General features: G+C 40.1%; 1 protein-coding gene across 1 annotated transcript; it reads right to left on the bottom strand.

Annotated features, from left to right (window-relative positions):
- Nucleotides 1-457: 457 nt before the first annotated feature.
- Nucleotides 458-15,671, bottom strand: PIGR (polymeric immunoglobulin receptor). The gene is made up of 10 exons (XM_056119117.1): nt 15,549-15,671; nt 10,284-10,375; nt 9,437-9,781; nt 7,648-8,316; nt 5,744-6,079; nt 3,521-3,695; nt 2,762-2,883; nt 2,057-2,188; nt 1,890-1,948; nt 458-865 (listed from the first exon to the last, which is right to left on the bottom strand). The coding sequence occupies exons 2-10, from the start codon at nt 10,324-10,326 to the stop codon at nt 770-772; spliced, it is 1,977 nt and encodes a 658-aa protein (XP_055975092.1). The 5' UTR covers nt 10,327-10,375; nt 15,549-15,671; the 3' UTR covers nt 458-769.
- Nucleotides 15,672-15,891: the final 220 nt, after the last annotated feature.

Raw genomic sequence — 15,891 nt, 5'->3', positions numbered from 1 at the left:
GACCCCTGAGAATAGAGCCAGAAGTAAGTTTTTTCCACTACCATTTGTGCCCTCACACATGAAAAAATTAAAAAGATAAAAGAAAACATAAGATCTGGGGAACAAATGCAGTCTGAACCTCCTTACTGGTAATCATGTTATTTAATTATAAAGTAATTTATTTTTTAAACAACTGCCATCGTGTAGATGCTACTTGATAAAAAGAACTCAGAGGGGAAAATGGTTAGGCTCTTTGGAAATAATCCAATAATTAACAGTCTCAAACACTCTTCTTACTTTACTGTATTGAACTCCTTGGATATAGGAATAATGAGTACTTAACTATTAGAATTTCTAAAGTTCATGAAAGTGACAGAAAGGGCAAGGGCCATTTCCACGAGGTGTTACATATAAACAAACTTGTACACATTTCTTAGCCTCCTTGTATGTCCCTGACCAACAGACAGAGAACACAAAATCCAGTTTTCACAGTAGTATATTTCTCTTAATGCCATTGAACAATTTATTTACTTTTCAGGATCTCAGGATCTCAGATATAACATCTATCATTGTTAGATGATGTGAGAACAGGAAAAAGTAGCATCCCAGCAGGAACAAGTAGCCCAGGAAAGGCTTGGATTTCACTTAGGAGGGAACTTAGAAAAGACTAGGCTAAATAGGAAAAGCCTAAATGGGATATGAATGAGACCCCCTAGGGCTGAGGACCAGAAGGATCAATGTGATTCTGAAGATTGTGATGAATGAAGGAAGAGGGCAGCTGGCACTCAGTCTAGACTTCACTGGGTCTATCTTGGACATTGGCAGCAATATTGTTTGACTGAAGAACGAAGTTGGTGTAGGCCATGTCAGCTTCCTCCTTGGATGACTAAGAAGACAAGAACAGAAAAGTTAGTGTTTATGGTTTAGAAGGTTGGGGTCAGAGTGAGGGACAGCACCTATCTCAATAATCATTATGATTTAAAAAACTAAACCCAACATTCTATTCCAGACCCCTCCCCCTCCACTAGCAGGAGTAATATTAAGGAATAAGAACATTGGAGTATCAAAAAGCAGCTCCCTCTTCTTAACTAGCTCTTTTTGACACATTCAGTTTTACAACCTGTGTTTTCTGAACCCGTCCTCTGAAACTTTGCCCATAAAGTTTGTGGAAATGGTGAGTTAGAATGGTGTAACCTAAGGCCATTTGCATTTTCTTTCTCAGAGATATTTTAGAAAAATCTAGAGGGAAAGACTGGGTCTGAGTCTAACTTATTTCCCTAATTTTTCCAAACATAATTTTATTCGGCTATGGAGGAAAGTATATATAATGACAGTTATTCACATTTAAGGATTAGGTTGGCCTTAGGGAAGGATAATATCTAAAGTAGAGTGACCCCAAATTAAGACTTTACCCTGGTAGATTTTCAAGTCATATTGCATTTAGGGTGGAATGGTCAACTAATTCCTCAAATTGTTTGCCTTCTACAAATGTCTTCCATGCTCAGAAAAAGTCTGGTCCTGAAAAAACTCTCAAGGGTATATGTATATTGGGGTGGGGACAGGAGGTTTGGGGAAGAGACCTGAAGTCCATAGTTGACACAGCTCAAGAATATTTAATCCCCGCGATTTACATTTGATTTTCTCATCTGAGGCTAAATGTTCTATACACTTGTCTTTTTTTTACCTTGATCTCCTTCACTTTTGCATTTTACCTGTAAATTAGCTCACCTTCTGCCTCTTCCAGTAATTTTGTCTCTCCCTCAAAAAGTTCTCCTGACTGTTATTTAAACCTCTTTCCCTAGTCTCAAATCAGCCCCAATGTTGAAGTAGTTTTTCTCGATGTCTCTCAAGCTACATTTAACTTTTCACATATGTATGGCCTTTTTCCCTTTGTGTCATTCTTCTATTACCCTTTTCGCCTCCTTGGATTCCATGGTCTCCATGGTGTCGTCTGTGATAGTGGCGAACTCTGTGTCAGGACAGGAAAATGAATTAATTCTCACAACCCCGGATACAGAGTTAGGACTAATTCATGCTATCTTTGGAGGATGAACATTTTCTTGGGGAAGGGGCGTACCATTATTTCCATCAACAGGTGTCTCTTGACTGAATGGAGAAGCTCCCGGGTTGTCATTGGCTCCAAATTCCCTGGGGTTCTCTAAGTCTGACATGCTAATGTCTGTTTTATAGCTTCTAATTGAAATCCGGTCTGTTTGAGAGAAAGAGTTGTTACAGGGATATGATCTGGATTATATAAGAAGGTATTTTTCTCTATATAATCATTTTCTATAGCTCCATAGTCAGTAGAAGGGATAGCACAGTCTCTGGTTCACCATCTCATAATCTTCAGTCTCTTTTTAAAAATAATAAAGATTCTGTCATTCTGTTACTTTTAAGTGCACGTACATGTTTTTTCCTCACATCAATACTTATCTTGATTATTATGATCAATTCTACAAGCTTTGGGGACACTGAGGCGTGAAATGGGATCATACCAAGTTTACATATCCAATAAGTTCTCAAACTAAGCCAGAAGGTCTGGTCTTTCAGCTAGAAGTTTCTTGTTAGATCTTGTCTGACCTTTGACTGTCAATAGGAGATAGCTTTCCAGAGACCATGCTAAATATTAGTACTTTCAGTAGTTTTGGATATATGTGGGTTGACCTTACCCACCCAAGAGCCCTTCCTTTGAGTCTATGAAAAATAAATGAACATAGAAGTGACCCTGAGGACATCTAAGCAAGAATGTGGAACTTGGGGACAGGATAATACTGGGACTCACCAACATTTCTTCTATGCCTGGCTCTGGCCACTCCCAGTGCCACAGCCCCCACTGCCAACACCAGGGCCAGGGGCACCAGGGTGGAGACCAGAACAGTGGTGCTTCCGCCTTGTCCCGCAGAGCTACAAAACGATTAAATTAATTTATTAGTGAAAGAGCACGGCAGAACCTGGCAAACTACCCATGGCGTATTCGATATGCCAAAAACAGTAAAAATAACGGGTCTTATTCCCTTGACCCTGAGAGAGCCTCCAATACTCGTTGGGAAAGATGAGTAAGGAGAGGCTGCAAAAATCTCAGGGCTGGGACAAGTAGAGATGTTACTGGTGCCCGCTTGAGTAAATCAATGAACAATAGGATGACAGTGATACAGTGATGCAGTGATTAGTGAAAGAAAAACCTGGAAAGCCCTAACATTAAGCTTGACTCTAGTAAGTTATTTTTCCCCTGTTAATCAGTTTCATTCTTCACATCTAACCCCCAGATCCATCGCTATCAGAAACATTCCTAGAGAGACAAAGAACATATTCATGGACATATTCTGCATCACAGACTTCGCAGATTGAACGGGGCAGGAAACACTTCATGGAATGAATGAAGTATAGAGAGGAATACTTGACCTCTGAATATGAGCAGAGGCAGTGAGAGTTGCCTTAACTATTTGAGAGGCAAAGTGGCTGTTCTCCTTGGAGCTGGTGACCCAGTCTCAAGTGCTCCATTGGGATGGACTCCCAGGCTGAGCCCTTCATCCTTTCTCACCTGCCAGTATCTGTGGATGAACTGCTACCGTCAACTGGATTTTTCATTCCTTCCAATGCTCTGTCTTCCATAACAAGGTCGGCATCCGGGATGGCTTTGTTCTCAGTCTCCCTGACATTGGACTCCACAGCCTTCTCCCCAGGAACAGCATTCATTTGACTAATATCTTTGGGTGCTGAAGAGAGAAGAGTGGAAATAAGTTTAGTTTATTCCCTATGTCTCCACTCCTTGAGGTCAGGGAGTCTGAGGAGTGAGACTTCATTATGAATTATTGGGTCAGAGTTATAATAAGACTGTTAGAATAGGGTGCATGATGGTAGTTAGATATACAAACAGAATGTTGGCCTTTCCTGGGTTGTCACAGGTGATGTCCAAATTGGTGTAATACCAAGTTGGTTTCCATATATAATTTTCTGGAGCATAGGTCCAACCTTGCATAAAAAAACTGACCATTGTTTGAGAAAAAAACTTCAGTTTTGCAATAGTTAACAATGGCTACTGACTATAGTGGGGTAATACTGACCTTTAGTGGGTGGCTTATGATCCATTCTATTGGTGTGCTATACCTGATGAACCCAGACTCAGTAGAATTAATACAGGGATGAAAGCATATTCTTATCAGAGATAACACATTTCAGTCATCTTTTTAAAACCCAAATGAATAAATTTACTAGAGGAGGTAGCCTTAATTTTCTTTTGCAGATGATGTTCATAAGGTACTTGACTCTTTGGAGAACAGGTTTTGGTATATTGCGTTCAATAGTAAATATAACTGTGACTCTGTCTTTTTCAGCTACACCTGGGGAATGCACAGGATTTATTCCTGGCTCTGCATTTGGAGATGACTTTTGATCTGTGGCTTAGGGGTCATGTGGGATGACAGGGATCAAACTTAAGTCAGTCATTTGCAAGGCAAAGGGTCACCCATGTACTATCTACCTGGCTCCAGTGACTCTGAGGTATCTATACAGAGAAGAAGCTACTTCTAGAAAGAAACTTAGGCAGTCTATGAGTGTCCAAAGTTTCCTGAAGAACACAAATAGTACCTATTCTCAAGTTAAGCTTAAAACATTTTCTTAGTTATATATTTACTTAGGAGTATTACTTAGGAGTATATTTGTTTGGAGGTCTAAATGTGCAGGTGAATATCTCCCTGCTCCCAGTTTCGTATAGGCTCTTATACTCAAAACTAGGGGCCAATTCTGATAAGAAACTATTGTGCAGAATCCTTTCTCTGGAATCACAGACCTCTGGAGATTCACCCCTTGCCCACTTCTCGACTTCCACATAAACTGCCACAGTTTCTTCATATCGGAGGCTATTCTTTACTCCACACCAGTACCAGCCCTCATCCTCTTCTCTTACTGGCTTAGAATCAACTCAGTGAACTGACTTTCCTGATTGCAGTTCACAGAAGGTTGGCTGGAGCCTGGGTCTTGGATAGGCAGGACCTTGCAAACTTTGTTGGTCCATTTGCACCAATATTTTTCACAGGAGTAAAATTTGCAGGATACATAGCAGTGAATTTTTGTGGTGTCTCCCTCGAAAGCAGTAATAGTTTCAGGTATCTTGAGAGTTGGTTTTTCCTTGAGAAGTCATAAAAGGAAACAAAAATTGAACTGATGATGCTAAAAGAGCAACTCTTGGTGACCACTGCACAGAATTAAAAATGAATTATGTGACGTTGAGTACATAAGAAATGTAATTGCTACTATATAATAATTACTATTGGTGAACAATATGAATCAACTATCTCTACCTTACATCATTGTAATGTACATCTTCACTTTAGTTAGCTTTCCTTACTCGTCTCTTCTCTTCTAGACATAGATCTGCACACCACTGATGTTCTGCTTAATATAAACAAAGACCATATTCTCAACAACAGGAAGAAGTATGTATGGCAATTCAGAGAGTGTGGATTGTCTGTAGCGAAGGGCAATTGTTACAGATATGATATGTAATTTCTTGAGAAGTTGGTTCTCTTGAGGTCTTCCCTGCCAAGTACCTGGCAAATTTTACTCCTGTGAAAGGTACTGGTGCAAATAGACTGACAAAGGTTGCAAGGCCCTGCCTACCCAAGACCCAGACTCCAGCGAACCTTCTGTAAACAGAGAGGTGGGAGAAAGAAGAAAAAGGGTGGATTTTATGTGTGAATAAGCTATTATTTTCTGAGAGACACTGACTGTATCTTCCTTACTTCTTGCCCAGTTCAAATCTTACCTTCAACAACCTTGAGTTCCACCACTGACATCCTACGCCTATCACCGTTGGTCTGACACCAGTAGAATCCAGCATCTTTAGTGGTCAGTTGGTTGAATTTGACTGTGTAGATACCATTTCTTGATTCTTCATTCAGAGAAAGCCTTCCCTGATAAGTCTTGATTTGTTCCTGGGGCAGCCCGTCACTCTGCACCAACACTTGGCAATTGTTACCATCTTCCCAGCGACACAAGGACTTCACGCTATTTCTTTCTCTAGGATTGTAAGGGCAGTGCACATCCACAGAGCCTCCTTCCACACCTTTTACCACAGAGGAACTAAGGGACACTGTAGACTCTAGAAGGACAAATAGAGGCGGAATGAAAAACAACATGAACTGATAAAAAACTTTCCCTTATAGCTTCAGCAAGGATGAGTATTTTGGTTCAGACTAATCATTTTACCTTGAATCAAAAATAAAAAATAACAACTCAGGTCACAAAGTACATGGGTTAAGGCACTTGCCTTGCACATGGCCAGGCATCCCTGATTTGATCACTGCAACAATGTGATCCTCTGAGCATTGTCAGGAATGACCTCCCTAAGCACAGAGCCAAGAGAATCTCTTGAACACGGCTGGATGGCAGGGAGGAGAAGAGGAACTAAAAGATAAATTTAAAATAACATAATGGAAAGTAACGGAAAAGGAAAAAGAGCCATGCTGAATGTCATCGAGTCAGTAGCTAGAATCACCCAATCAAATTCCAGTGATCATGATCATCCTTACTAGTTTAGGTCTCATCTATCTATCATCTATCTATCTATCTATCTATCTATCTATCTATCTATCTACTTCTCTGCCCAACCTGTTCTCAGTAAAGAATGGTGGAATTTGGGGCTCAGAGCTAATTTAGTGAGTAGGATTCTTGCCTTGCACACAGCCAGCCTGGTTTCAATATTGAGCATCCCCTATGGTCCCCAAGCACCACTGGGGGTGGTGATTCCTGAATGCAGAGTCAGGAGTAACCCCTGAACATTGCCAGGAATATATAACACAAAATTGCCAGTCAAACTGCATATATAAACTAAGTTACACATATGAGTTTAATGGTTGACTCTGAGAAGTACCTCAAAAAAAATGTTAGTTATTTCCCAGGAAGCTAAAACTATGGTTTAGTGAGACATACTGTTTAGAGAAAAGCTGAGGGAAATGGTAAGGTCAGAGAACTGGATGTAGAAGCAATGCACAAGACACAAGAATCCTTATTTTAAAAAAAGGGGGACCAGCACAGTCGCTTTGAACTGAAAAATAGTTTGCAGAAAGATTTCATGAGGATAATTCTTTCTCATGAGTGTGTGTCAGGGTGAGAAATAGTAGGGTTTTTTTTTTTTTTAACATAGGTAACTCACTAAAGGAGATTGAGTTGGGAACATCATACTGAACATACTGAGTAACTAATAACCATAAGGCATGCCTGAGAGGAACATTTAGAGGGTGGGAACTGCTTCCTTAGGGAAATTTTGAGACCACCAGTGTAAGTCAATATGTCTCCCATCTGAATGGGAGTTGTATTATTTAGGATCAAGAACAGATAGAATGGCTGAAATTCTGTGTTAAGTACTCATTCAGGGTTTCCCGAAATTTAGAAGTCTTGTCTCAGGGGTTTCACTTTTCTCTTTCTATTAAGCACAGAGTAGCCTTCAAAAGGCCTCTAATAAGAAAGATGAGAATATTAGAGACACCACGAAGAAGTGTTTTCTAGGTATTCTGTGCAGCTTCCCATATAACATATAGTTTAGGGTTTGTCAGTGAGGTGATGTTATCATCTTATTCATGAATATTGACTAGATTTACAGGAAATGAAGTAGGCTCTCTCTCACCTGTCAGAATCTCCCACCATCTTTTTCTTCCCTTTGTGTCTTACCTTCATTAACGAAGAGTTGCCAGGCTTGGGTAGATTTTCCTTCCTGAGGCTCACCATAAGAGCTGGCTCCACACAGGTAGTGCCCTGCATCCTCCTTCCTCAGACCGTTGATTGTCACACTGAAAGAGCCTTTGTCTTTTGGAGTGAGCAGGACCCTGCCCTGAAAGGCCTGATCCGTCACCCCCATGGTGTTAACGACCACATTACAGCCTTTCTCATTGTTCTTCTTGCACAGAAATTTGGCATCATTTGCCACCGAGGGGTCCAAATTACAATCAATGATCACTGAGCCCCTCAGATCTCCATAAGCCAGTTCAGGTTCAGGCTTAGGTTTTGGCACTTGTAAGTAGAAATTTTTCTTATCAGCATCAGGTAAGTCCCCAGCCTGGCAGACATATATTCCAGTATCTGTGAGCTGAAGCTGGTTGATGACAAAAATGAAGTGTGTTCCACCAGTACCACCAGGATAACGAAGGGCTACTCTATTGCCATAAGCAGGGTTTATATAATTTTCACTGTCAATGACTGGGATGCATTCCTGATCCTGGTCTGTTTTTTTGCACACTGACTTCTTTTTAAAAAAATTTGTTCTTGAGAAAGGGCAGTCAATTTGCAGGTTTTCACTCAGGTCTGCTTTGTAGACTTCAGTGTCATCTGGGAGCACAACAGCTACAGAACGAGAAGAGAGGTTGTAGGATGAGGATAAGGTATAAGGTTGATTTCACTTTCTTTCCACAAGGGTTACTCAAGGTTCCCAAAGAGGGTTTTAATCTCTTCAGAGGAACACCATCAGAAACATGTATTTGAAGACCAATGTTTACTGCTATGAAGCCCTTGACAAGCTGATATTAATCTCTACCTTCTTCGTGCTGTCTTGATAGTAACATCTATAGCAATTTGTACATAAAACCTTCTACATACTTGCGTTCCTCAAAAACTGAATATATCTTAGTGCATCACACAACAATTCTGTAAAATTTTCAAAAGTTCAAATATGGAATAAGAGTCATGTGAAATAGCAAATTTCTTTCATTTAAAGTGTTTAATCTGAGTGACTAGGGATGTAGCTCAGTAATAGTGAATATACCTTGTATATACAGCATCTTTGGGAATAACTCCAAATGTCTATTCTTCCCATAAAGTATCTTTCTCTTTAAACTACTTTTGACTACCTAAAATACTTTACTGCTAAATCTTATAAGATATTTCTAATTTTCTTTTTCCCTCAGTTGGAACTGGTTTATTCAGAGGTTCATCTCTTTAGGATCCTGGTATTTGAACAAAACCTGAAAACATTTTTGTTCAGAATTTATGCTGATAAAATTTATTAATGGGTACCAGGTAAAGATGAATGCATTTATAAAGAGCCTTCTTGGTGACCTGAGACCTTATAAAGGATGTCCTAATGGCAGGTATTTAGGATACTCTACAGTGCTCTCATGACTTTTCTACCTTTCTCAACGTCCTTCTGTTCCAAATGCAACAAACAAAATGAGAGAAATTATCGTTCCAATGTTCTTCTAAGCTATGGAAAAGGCTTGGTAAAATCCTAAAACATTAATAGCTCCTATGGACCTAGACTGGCTTTTACTTACCTCTCTCAGATAATTCCTAAATTTCCCATTCAAGTGTTCTATTACATAAAGATCTTGATTCTGGAAGGAAGTACACCCCAGAATTTTCAACCCCATGCCTTCCCTCTGAGAAAATTCTTCCTTGATGTATCTTGCTGAAGAGAAATGATTCCTTCTCACTTCTCAGCAGCGGCTCAAGGGACCTAGATGCTTACCTTTATCGACCTTCAGGTTTACATCAAAGGACAGGCCTCGGTTATTATTGCCCAGACCGCATTTGTAGAGCCCAGATTCATCCTTAGTAAGACCGGAAATTTCCACCACAAAGTAGTTGCTCTCTGGGAAGTCAGTAAGTTTGGCTCTGCCTTCATAGTCCTTTGATACATAGGTTGGTGAGGAGATGAGGGTTACACATGAGCCAGTGGGTCCCTGCCGGCACCAATACTTTCTGGTATGTTTGTTGACATTGGTAGCTGGATAGAAACACTTGATGGAAGCTGAACCGCCTTCCTCCCTGCTTATATCCTGGGGCCCAAATATGGGACTCTTCGTGGAGACCGCTGTTTGGACAAAAGAAAGTTGCTTTCTGAGGTCACAGGAAATAAAAACTGCTAAAATGATCCAGACAGCCCACCCCAAGGTGTTAAAATTTTCCACCAAAACTTGTAGTATTATGGTCAGTTATTGACTACCACAGCTCGACAATTGCTGCAATTAGATAGAATCATCAATCAGTATTAAAAAGCAATTGTAATTTATTGATTTAACTATATTAAGGACAATAGAATGGAAAACATTTAACAATAGTCCTTGTTTTAAAAAGTTTTCTCTTTTCAGGCGTATCCTTCACTAGACCCCTGGCTTGGAAGTGAAAAGTTACCATTTCTGTTCCTGATCCAAAGTGCTCTATTTCCAACCTACGTTTAGACACGATTGTTCTACATACTGTGCTCGACTCCTCCATGAGGGAGTGAAAGTTTGGGGAGAGGTATCCTTAAGGATAACCCTAATTTACCCTTAAGGATAAGGGTATCATTAAGGATAAGGGAACTCTGGTCCCACCTGGAAAGACAGCCAGCAGGCAAGAGAGGAAGAAGAGCATCATCTCTGGGAGCTCCCAGGACACTGCTCTTCAGACCAATTTGCAAAATGTCCTGAAAGATAAAAAACAAAAGATTAAGCTTCTCCCCATTTCATTATTAGTTGACTATAGCGTTCCTATAACATGTGTTTGACTTTTTATCTTCAGTGAATGATATAAATCCTTTGAATTAATGAATGGTTCTTCTTTTTTCATTATAGCTTATGTAAGATTCTTTTGGGATAGAAATATGGGTATAATTTCTTCTCTATTTCCATTTGGAATACATTCATTGGCAAAAATTCCATTAGATCTCATTAATAGTTCATTAGATGACTTACTACCAAACAGTAGTCTATTTCTGCTGACCTCCCTACATCCCTTGGAGGTGGAAAGGATCTGGAATATTTTATAATGTGTTAACATTAGTAATATGAGACACAAGCCTTATAAGAATTAAAATTGTAAGTGTAACAATGATGGTAATAACTGCTATCAATTTCTCACCATGTCCTGGGCACTGAGTCAATTAAACTGGGTCTAATATCTAATTTAAATTTCATATAAACCTTATGGGATGGGTGTTTTTATACTAATATGAATAATGGAATCTTAAAGGTTAAATATTAGATCTCATGGTCGCAGTAGTGTTGGCTTGTTTATATTTATACATATATAATTATACATATACCACATATATACGGACTTGAAAACAACAGTACTAAATTTGAAAACCATATTATATTATAGCTGGGTAGTAATGACCATCAATTAAAAAAAATGAAGCTGTAAGAAGAAGTAAACCAGAAAATGATTTCCTAGGTTTGTTTTACTGTCTTGTTCCCTGTGTTAATTCAAGACTCTTTGCTGTTGCCTACTTCAAGTGCTCGGGGAGAAAGCAGTGGGGATAGAGAAGGGACCACTATGGCAAAGATAGTTGGAAACGATCACTCTGGATAAGAACTGCATGCTCAAAGTATGTAAAGGAACAAACATGATAACCTCTTAGGATCTGTATATCTGTATGGCAAACCATAGTATCCAAAACGAGAGGCGGGGGAGTAAAGCAATAGAGACAGGCTGGCGGGGGAGGGCTGGGGGTAGGGAAATGGGACATTGGTGGTGGGAAAATATGCACTGGTAGAGGGAAGTGTACACTGTTGGAGGGATGGGTGTTGGAACATTGTATGACTAAAACTGGATCATGAACAGTTTTGAAATGTGTATCTCACGGTTATTCAATGAAAAAAAAAAGATTCTTTTCTCTCTAAGCCAAAGGAAACCAAAATGTTTGTCTTAGTTATTTATTTTCCATGGGGTTTTCCCAGCAAGGAAACTTTTTGCTTCCTTGTAAATGTAAAGTATTCTGTTTTATTCTGTTTTGTAAGTTCTTTAAAGCGTAATGTGAGAGAGATAGGCCAGATGAAAAAGAAACATGAATGTTGTTGGGGCTCTCTTGATTCTGGTTAACAGCACCAGACCACTCAGACCAAGTCAATGATTAACTCCTACATTGAGACCTTAACTAAATGTCAACACTTGTGTATGAACTCAGAGGACTTGGATTGAGAAACAACCTGAGTGAGTACATGTGATACCATGGAGAGGGTCTCATGGAGGAACAAGTGCCAAAAATCTGGGAAGTACACCTTCTCTGGAATAACTGAAATGGTTGGATACAGGTCCTGAGAGATCTACAACCGGCCATTTGCAATGCTCTGGAGTGAAGAGTCAGGTGGAAGCACAAATTACTTCTGCTGGGTTTGGTCCAAACAAACAAATAAAAACATCAACAAAGCTTGTCTTTTTCCTGTCTACGAGTGAGAAAAGTGGCATCCTTTGAATACAGGGTATGGTATGTTCATATTGAACCAGTACATTGAGAAAGAAGAGATGAATTATAGACTAAGTTGGAAGTGAAGCATATAGCGAGTGATAGCACAGCCGGTAGGGCATTTGCTTTGCAAGCAACTGACCCGGCCGACCTGAGTTCAATTCCTCTGCCCTTCTCAGAGAGTCTGGCAAGCTACCCGTGTATTCAATATGCCAAACACAGTAACAAGTCTCACAATAGAGACGCTACTGGGCCCGCTCGAATAAATCAATGAACAATGGGAGGACAGTGCAGTGCTACATACTGAGTTATCTTCAAATGCTTTACATGTGTTAACTTATTCAATATTTTCTACTAATCCAGGAGGTAGAATTACATGGAAAATTGTATTTTACAGATAAGGCAGGATGTACAGAGTCATAAAGAGGTCAGAAATTCAGGGCCAGAGTGATAGTAGGGTGGATAGAGTGCATTGTCTTACACGTGGCCAACCCAGGTTCAATCCCTGGCACCCCATATTTTCCTCAGATTACCATAAGAATTAATATCTGAGTGCACCTAAGCAGACCTAGGTGTGATACAAAAGGTTAAGGAAAATAATTTGCTTTAAGTTAAACAGCCTGTAAGTGATAACATGGGGTTCAAATTCAGGCACTATAGATCAATAATATAAGAACTTGGTTGAAAAGATAATACAGGGGCTTTGGAGCCTTCTTCTTGAATATGCCTGAGAAGAGTTTTATCCCTAAAACCACATAGTCCTTGGAACACAGATCAACATAGCCCTAGAGATCCAACATAGCCCAGGAACACCATTGATTGTGCTCCTGTTGGTATCCAAGAATTGGTATGTGGCCTTGATGGTCCCTGGCACCACAGAGCCTGAAACACACTGTATTCTCAGGCCCTGGTATTGAATCAGCTGGTCTAATTCACTGAAAATCACCAGGAGTTGCCCTCACTTGGGAGCCACTTATAATCCCAAAGAACATAAACTCTGTGCTTAGGGATGTGACTCAGTGGTGGATCATTTGCCTAGCACGTGCAAGGTCATATTATTTAATCTCCAGCACTGCACCTTTCATGGCAGAATGCAACCCCCAACTCTGCACCAATAACACTACCACCACAGTAAGGATAAGAGAAATAAAGGGGAGGTTGAAAGAACATAAGATTATAGCATTATGGTATTTTGAGGGAAGGCAGCTGAGCAAAGAGGGAACAGGAAATTCAATCCCAGAGAAGTAAATCCAGTTCTTTCTCTCTTTTTGGGGGGTGGGAGAACACCAAGCCATGCTCAGGGATTACTCATGGCTCTGTGTTCAAGAATCACTCCTTCCAGGGCTCAGGAAAACATAGGGTTTCAGGGATAGAACCCACATCGGTGATGTGTAAGAAAAATGTCCTGCTCACTGCAATCTCTCTCCAACCCCAATACAGTACACTTTTACGTAGTTTTCATAAAAAGTGTTTCTATGAAGAGGAAGACGTAGGTTTATGACCTTCCACATATGTGGCATGGTACATTTGTTTTCTGTAACCAGATATATTGCCTCTAAACCATTTCTCTACTCCATTACACTATGTAAATGTGTTATAGGAAACATACCTTCGTTCACTTACAAGAAGGTAAGATACATGAAGAAAATCAATAACTAATAATTTATTATTATTGTTATTATATAGACTGTAGAGTAGACTGTCCTCCAGTTGTTCATTGATTTGCTCGAGCGGGCACAGTAATGTCTTCATTTTGAGACTTGTTGTTACTGTGTTTGGTATATTGAATACATCACGGGTAGCTTGCCTTGTGGGTGAGATACTCTCGGTAGCTTGCCGGGCTCTCCGAGAGGGGCGGAGGAATCGAACCCAGCTCGGCCAGGCCGGCTGTGTGCAAGGTAAACGCCCTACCGCTGTGCTATATTATATATATATATATATATTTTAAATTGTTTTTATATTGGGATTCTCGGTGGCCTGATATTCCCTTGTGGTGATTCCACCAACCAGGCTGATGGTTCAGTGTGAGGACCCAATGGCACATTGATGCTCAGATCCTGTGGACCACCTTACCCACCTTGGCAACAATGAGGGCCTTGGGGGAAGTAGTTGGGGACCTAAGACTTCACCCATAAATTCATGGAGGATCATATGGTGTCTAGGATCAAATTGCAAATTGCATGCAAGTATGTGTTTTATTCTCCTTATCATCTCGTTAGCCCCTATGAAGAAAATCTTGACTTAGCATAATCTTAAATAATATTATTTTTTAAGAATCTGAGAAGATAGTATAGCAATTTAATCCCTGGTTTTACATTGCTTTGATCACCAGTACTGAATGCCACCCTAAGCACCACCAGGTATGAGACTGGAGCCTGGAAAGCTCTAGTGATCCTTGTTACCTTTGGCGCTAGCTGCTTAGGAATAGCACAGAATCCTCAGGCCCTAGAATCAAGCTTATTGCTCAGCTAGCTGAGCATTGTCAGGAGTGATCCCAGCTCTGTGAGCACTACTTGGAAGGTCTCACCTGGAGTAAAGCTGTATTGAAATTAGAAAAGATCTTAGAGCAAACTAGAAGTAGGGAGCTCCAAAGATTTGAAGAGTATGTATTAGGCACTTAGCTTCACTTTATATGTTTGGGTCTCAGAAAATACTAAAAAAGTAACATTACTTTAGAGGTTACAGTGTACAGTTTCATACATTTTAGCTTCACAAGTTCACCCCAACCATGAGTGAAAGTTATTTATTTTCCCATTTTATACATTTCCCATTTAACTTGTGATAAGTACAGCGGGTAAGGTACTTGCGTTGTCACAGCTGACCTGGGTTTAATCTCCGGCACCACATATGGTCCCCTGAACACCATCAGAAGTGATCCCTGAGTGCAGACCCAGGAGTGAGCCCTGAACAAACTCTGGGAATGAAACAATACATTATGGAAAGGAAGAGTGGGATGAGGAGAGAGGGAGAGGAAGAGAGAGAAGGAGGAGAGGAAGAGAAGAAACTGATGCTCAGATGGTACGTGACTTGCACTTGCACATACCTCTTGACCACACATTAAAATAAAAGAATATAAAACCCGAGCACAAAAATCTATAAGTCTACAACTGTACCTCATGGTGTTTCACTAATAAAAATTAAAAATAAATAAATAAATAAAATAAAAGAACAGTTAGTACATAAGTCTGGACCAGTTTAGAGATAAGCTGCACATGCTAACAACCTTTATTCTACCTACTACTTTTTGTATAAATGAAGTGGAACTTCTATATATGTGAGTCTTTACCTGAGCCACCGAGATATAAATCTCTATACCCTCACCACACTCTTAGTACCAAAAGCCTGAGCCACCATCCCAGGATCCTTTCCAGATGGAATTCCATCTGGAAAATTCCAGAATAACCACACTTACTTTTTGTTACTTCTGTCTCTTCTGTTTTCAGGACACAGCTTGCAGTTAAGGCAACCCCGGCCTTGCTGGACGTTGTCAACAAGGCACGGGACGTTGCTACCAAAACTGAAACTGTGTGCAGAACTTGCCCCACACCTGGGTTTTTAAAGGGACACACTACTACAATGGCGGCCAGCCAGGAGCATGTGACTCTCACAGATAACCTTTGTTTTTTCCTTTAGTTTTCCTAACTAGCTCCATTTACTTTGCCCTTGACCTTGGGGAGATTTCATTACCTGGAAATTCACATTAACTGCAGCTCTAAGAGGAGATTAAGAAAGAGAAAAAGATAGAGAAGAGAGGT

This window comes from Sorex fumeus, unplaced genomic scaffold (assembly GCF_029834395.1).
Source record: "Sorex fumeus unplaced genomic scaffold, SorFum_2.1 ptg000039l, whole genome shotgun sequence".
NCBI lineage: Eukaryota > Metazoa > Chordata > Mammalia > Eulipotyphla > Soricidae > Sorex > Sorex fumeus.
The sequence above is the reverse complement of the archived record's forward strand: the minus strand, read 5'-3'. Positions and strand labels throughout refer to the sequence as shown.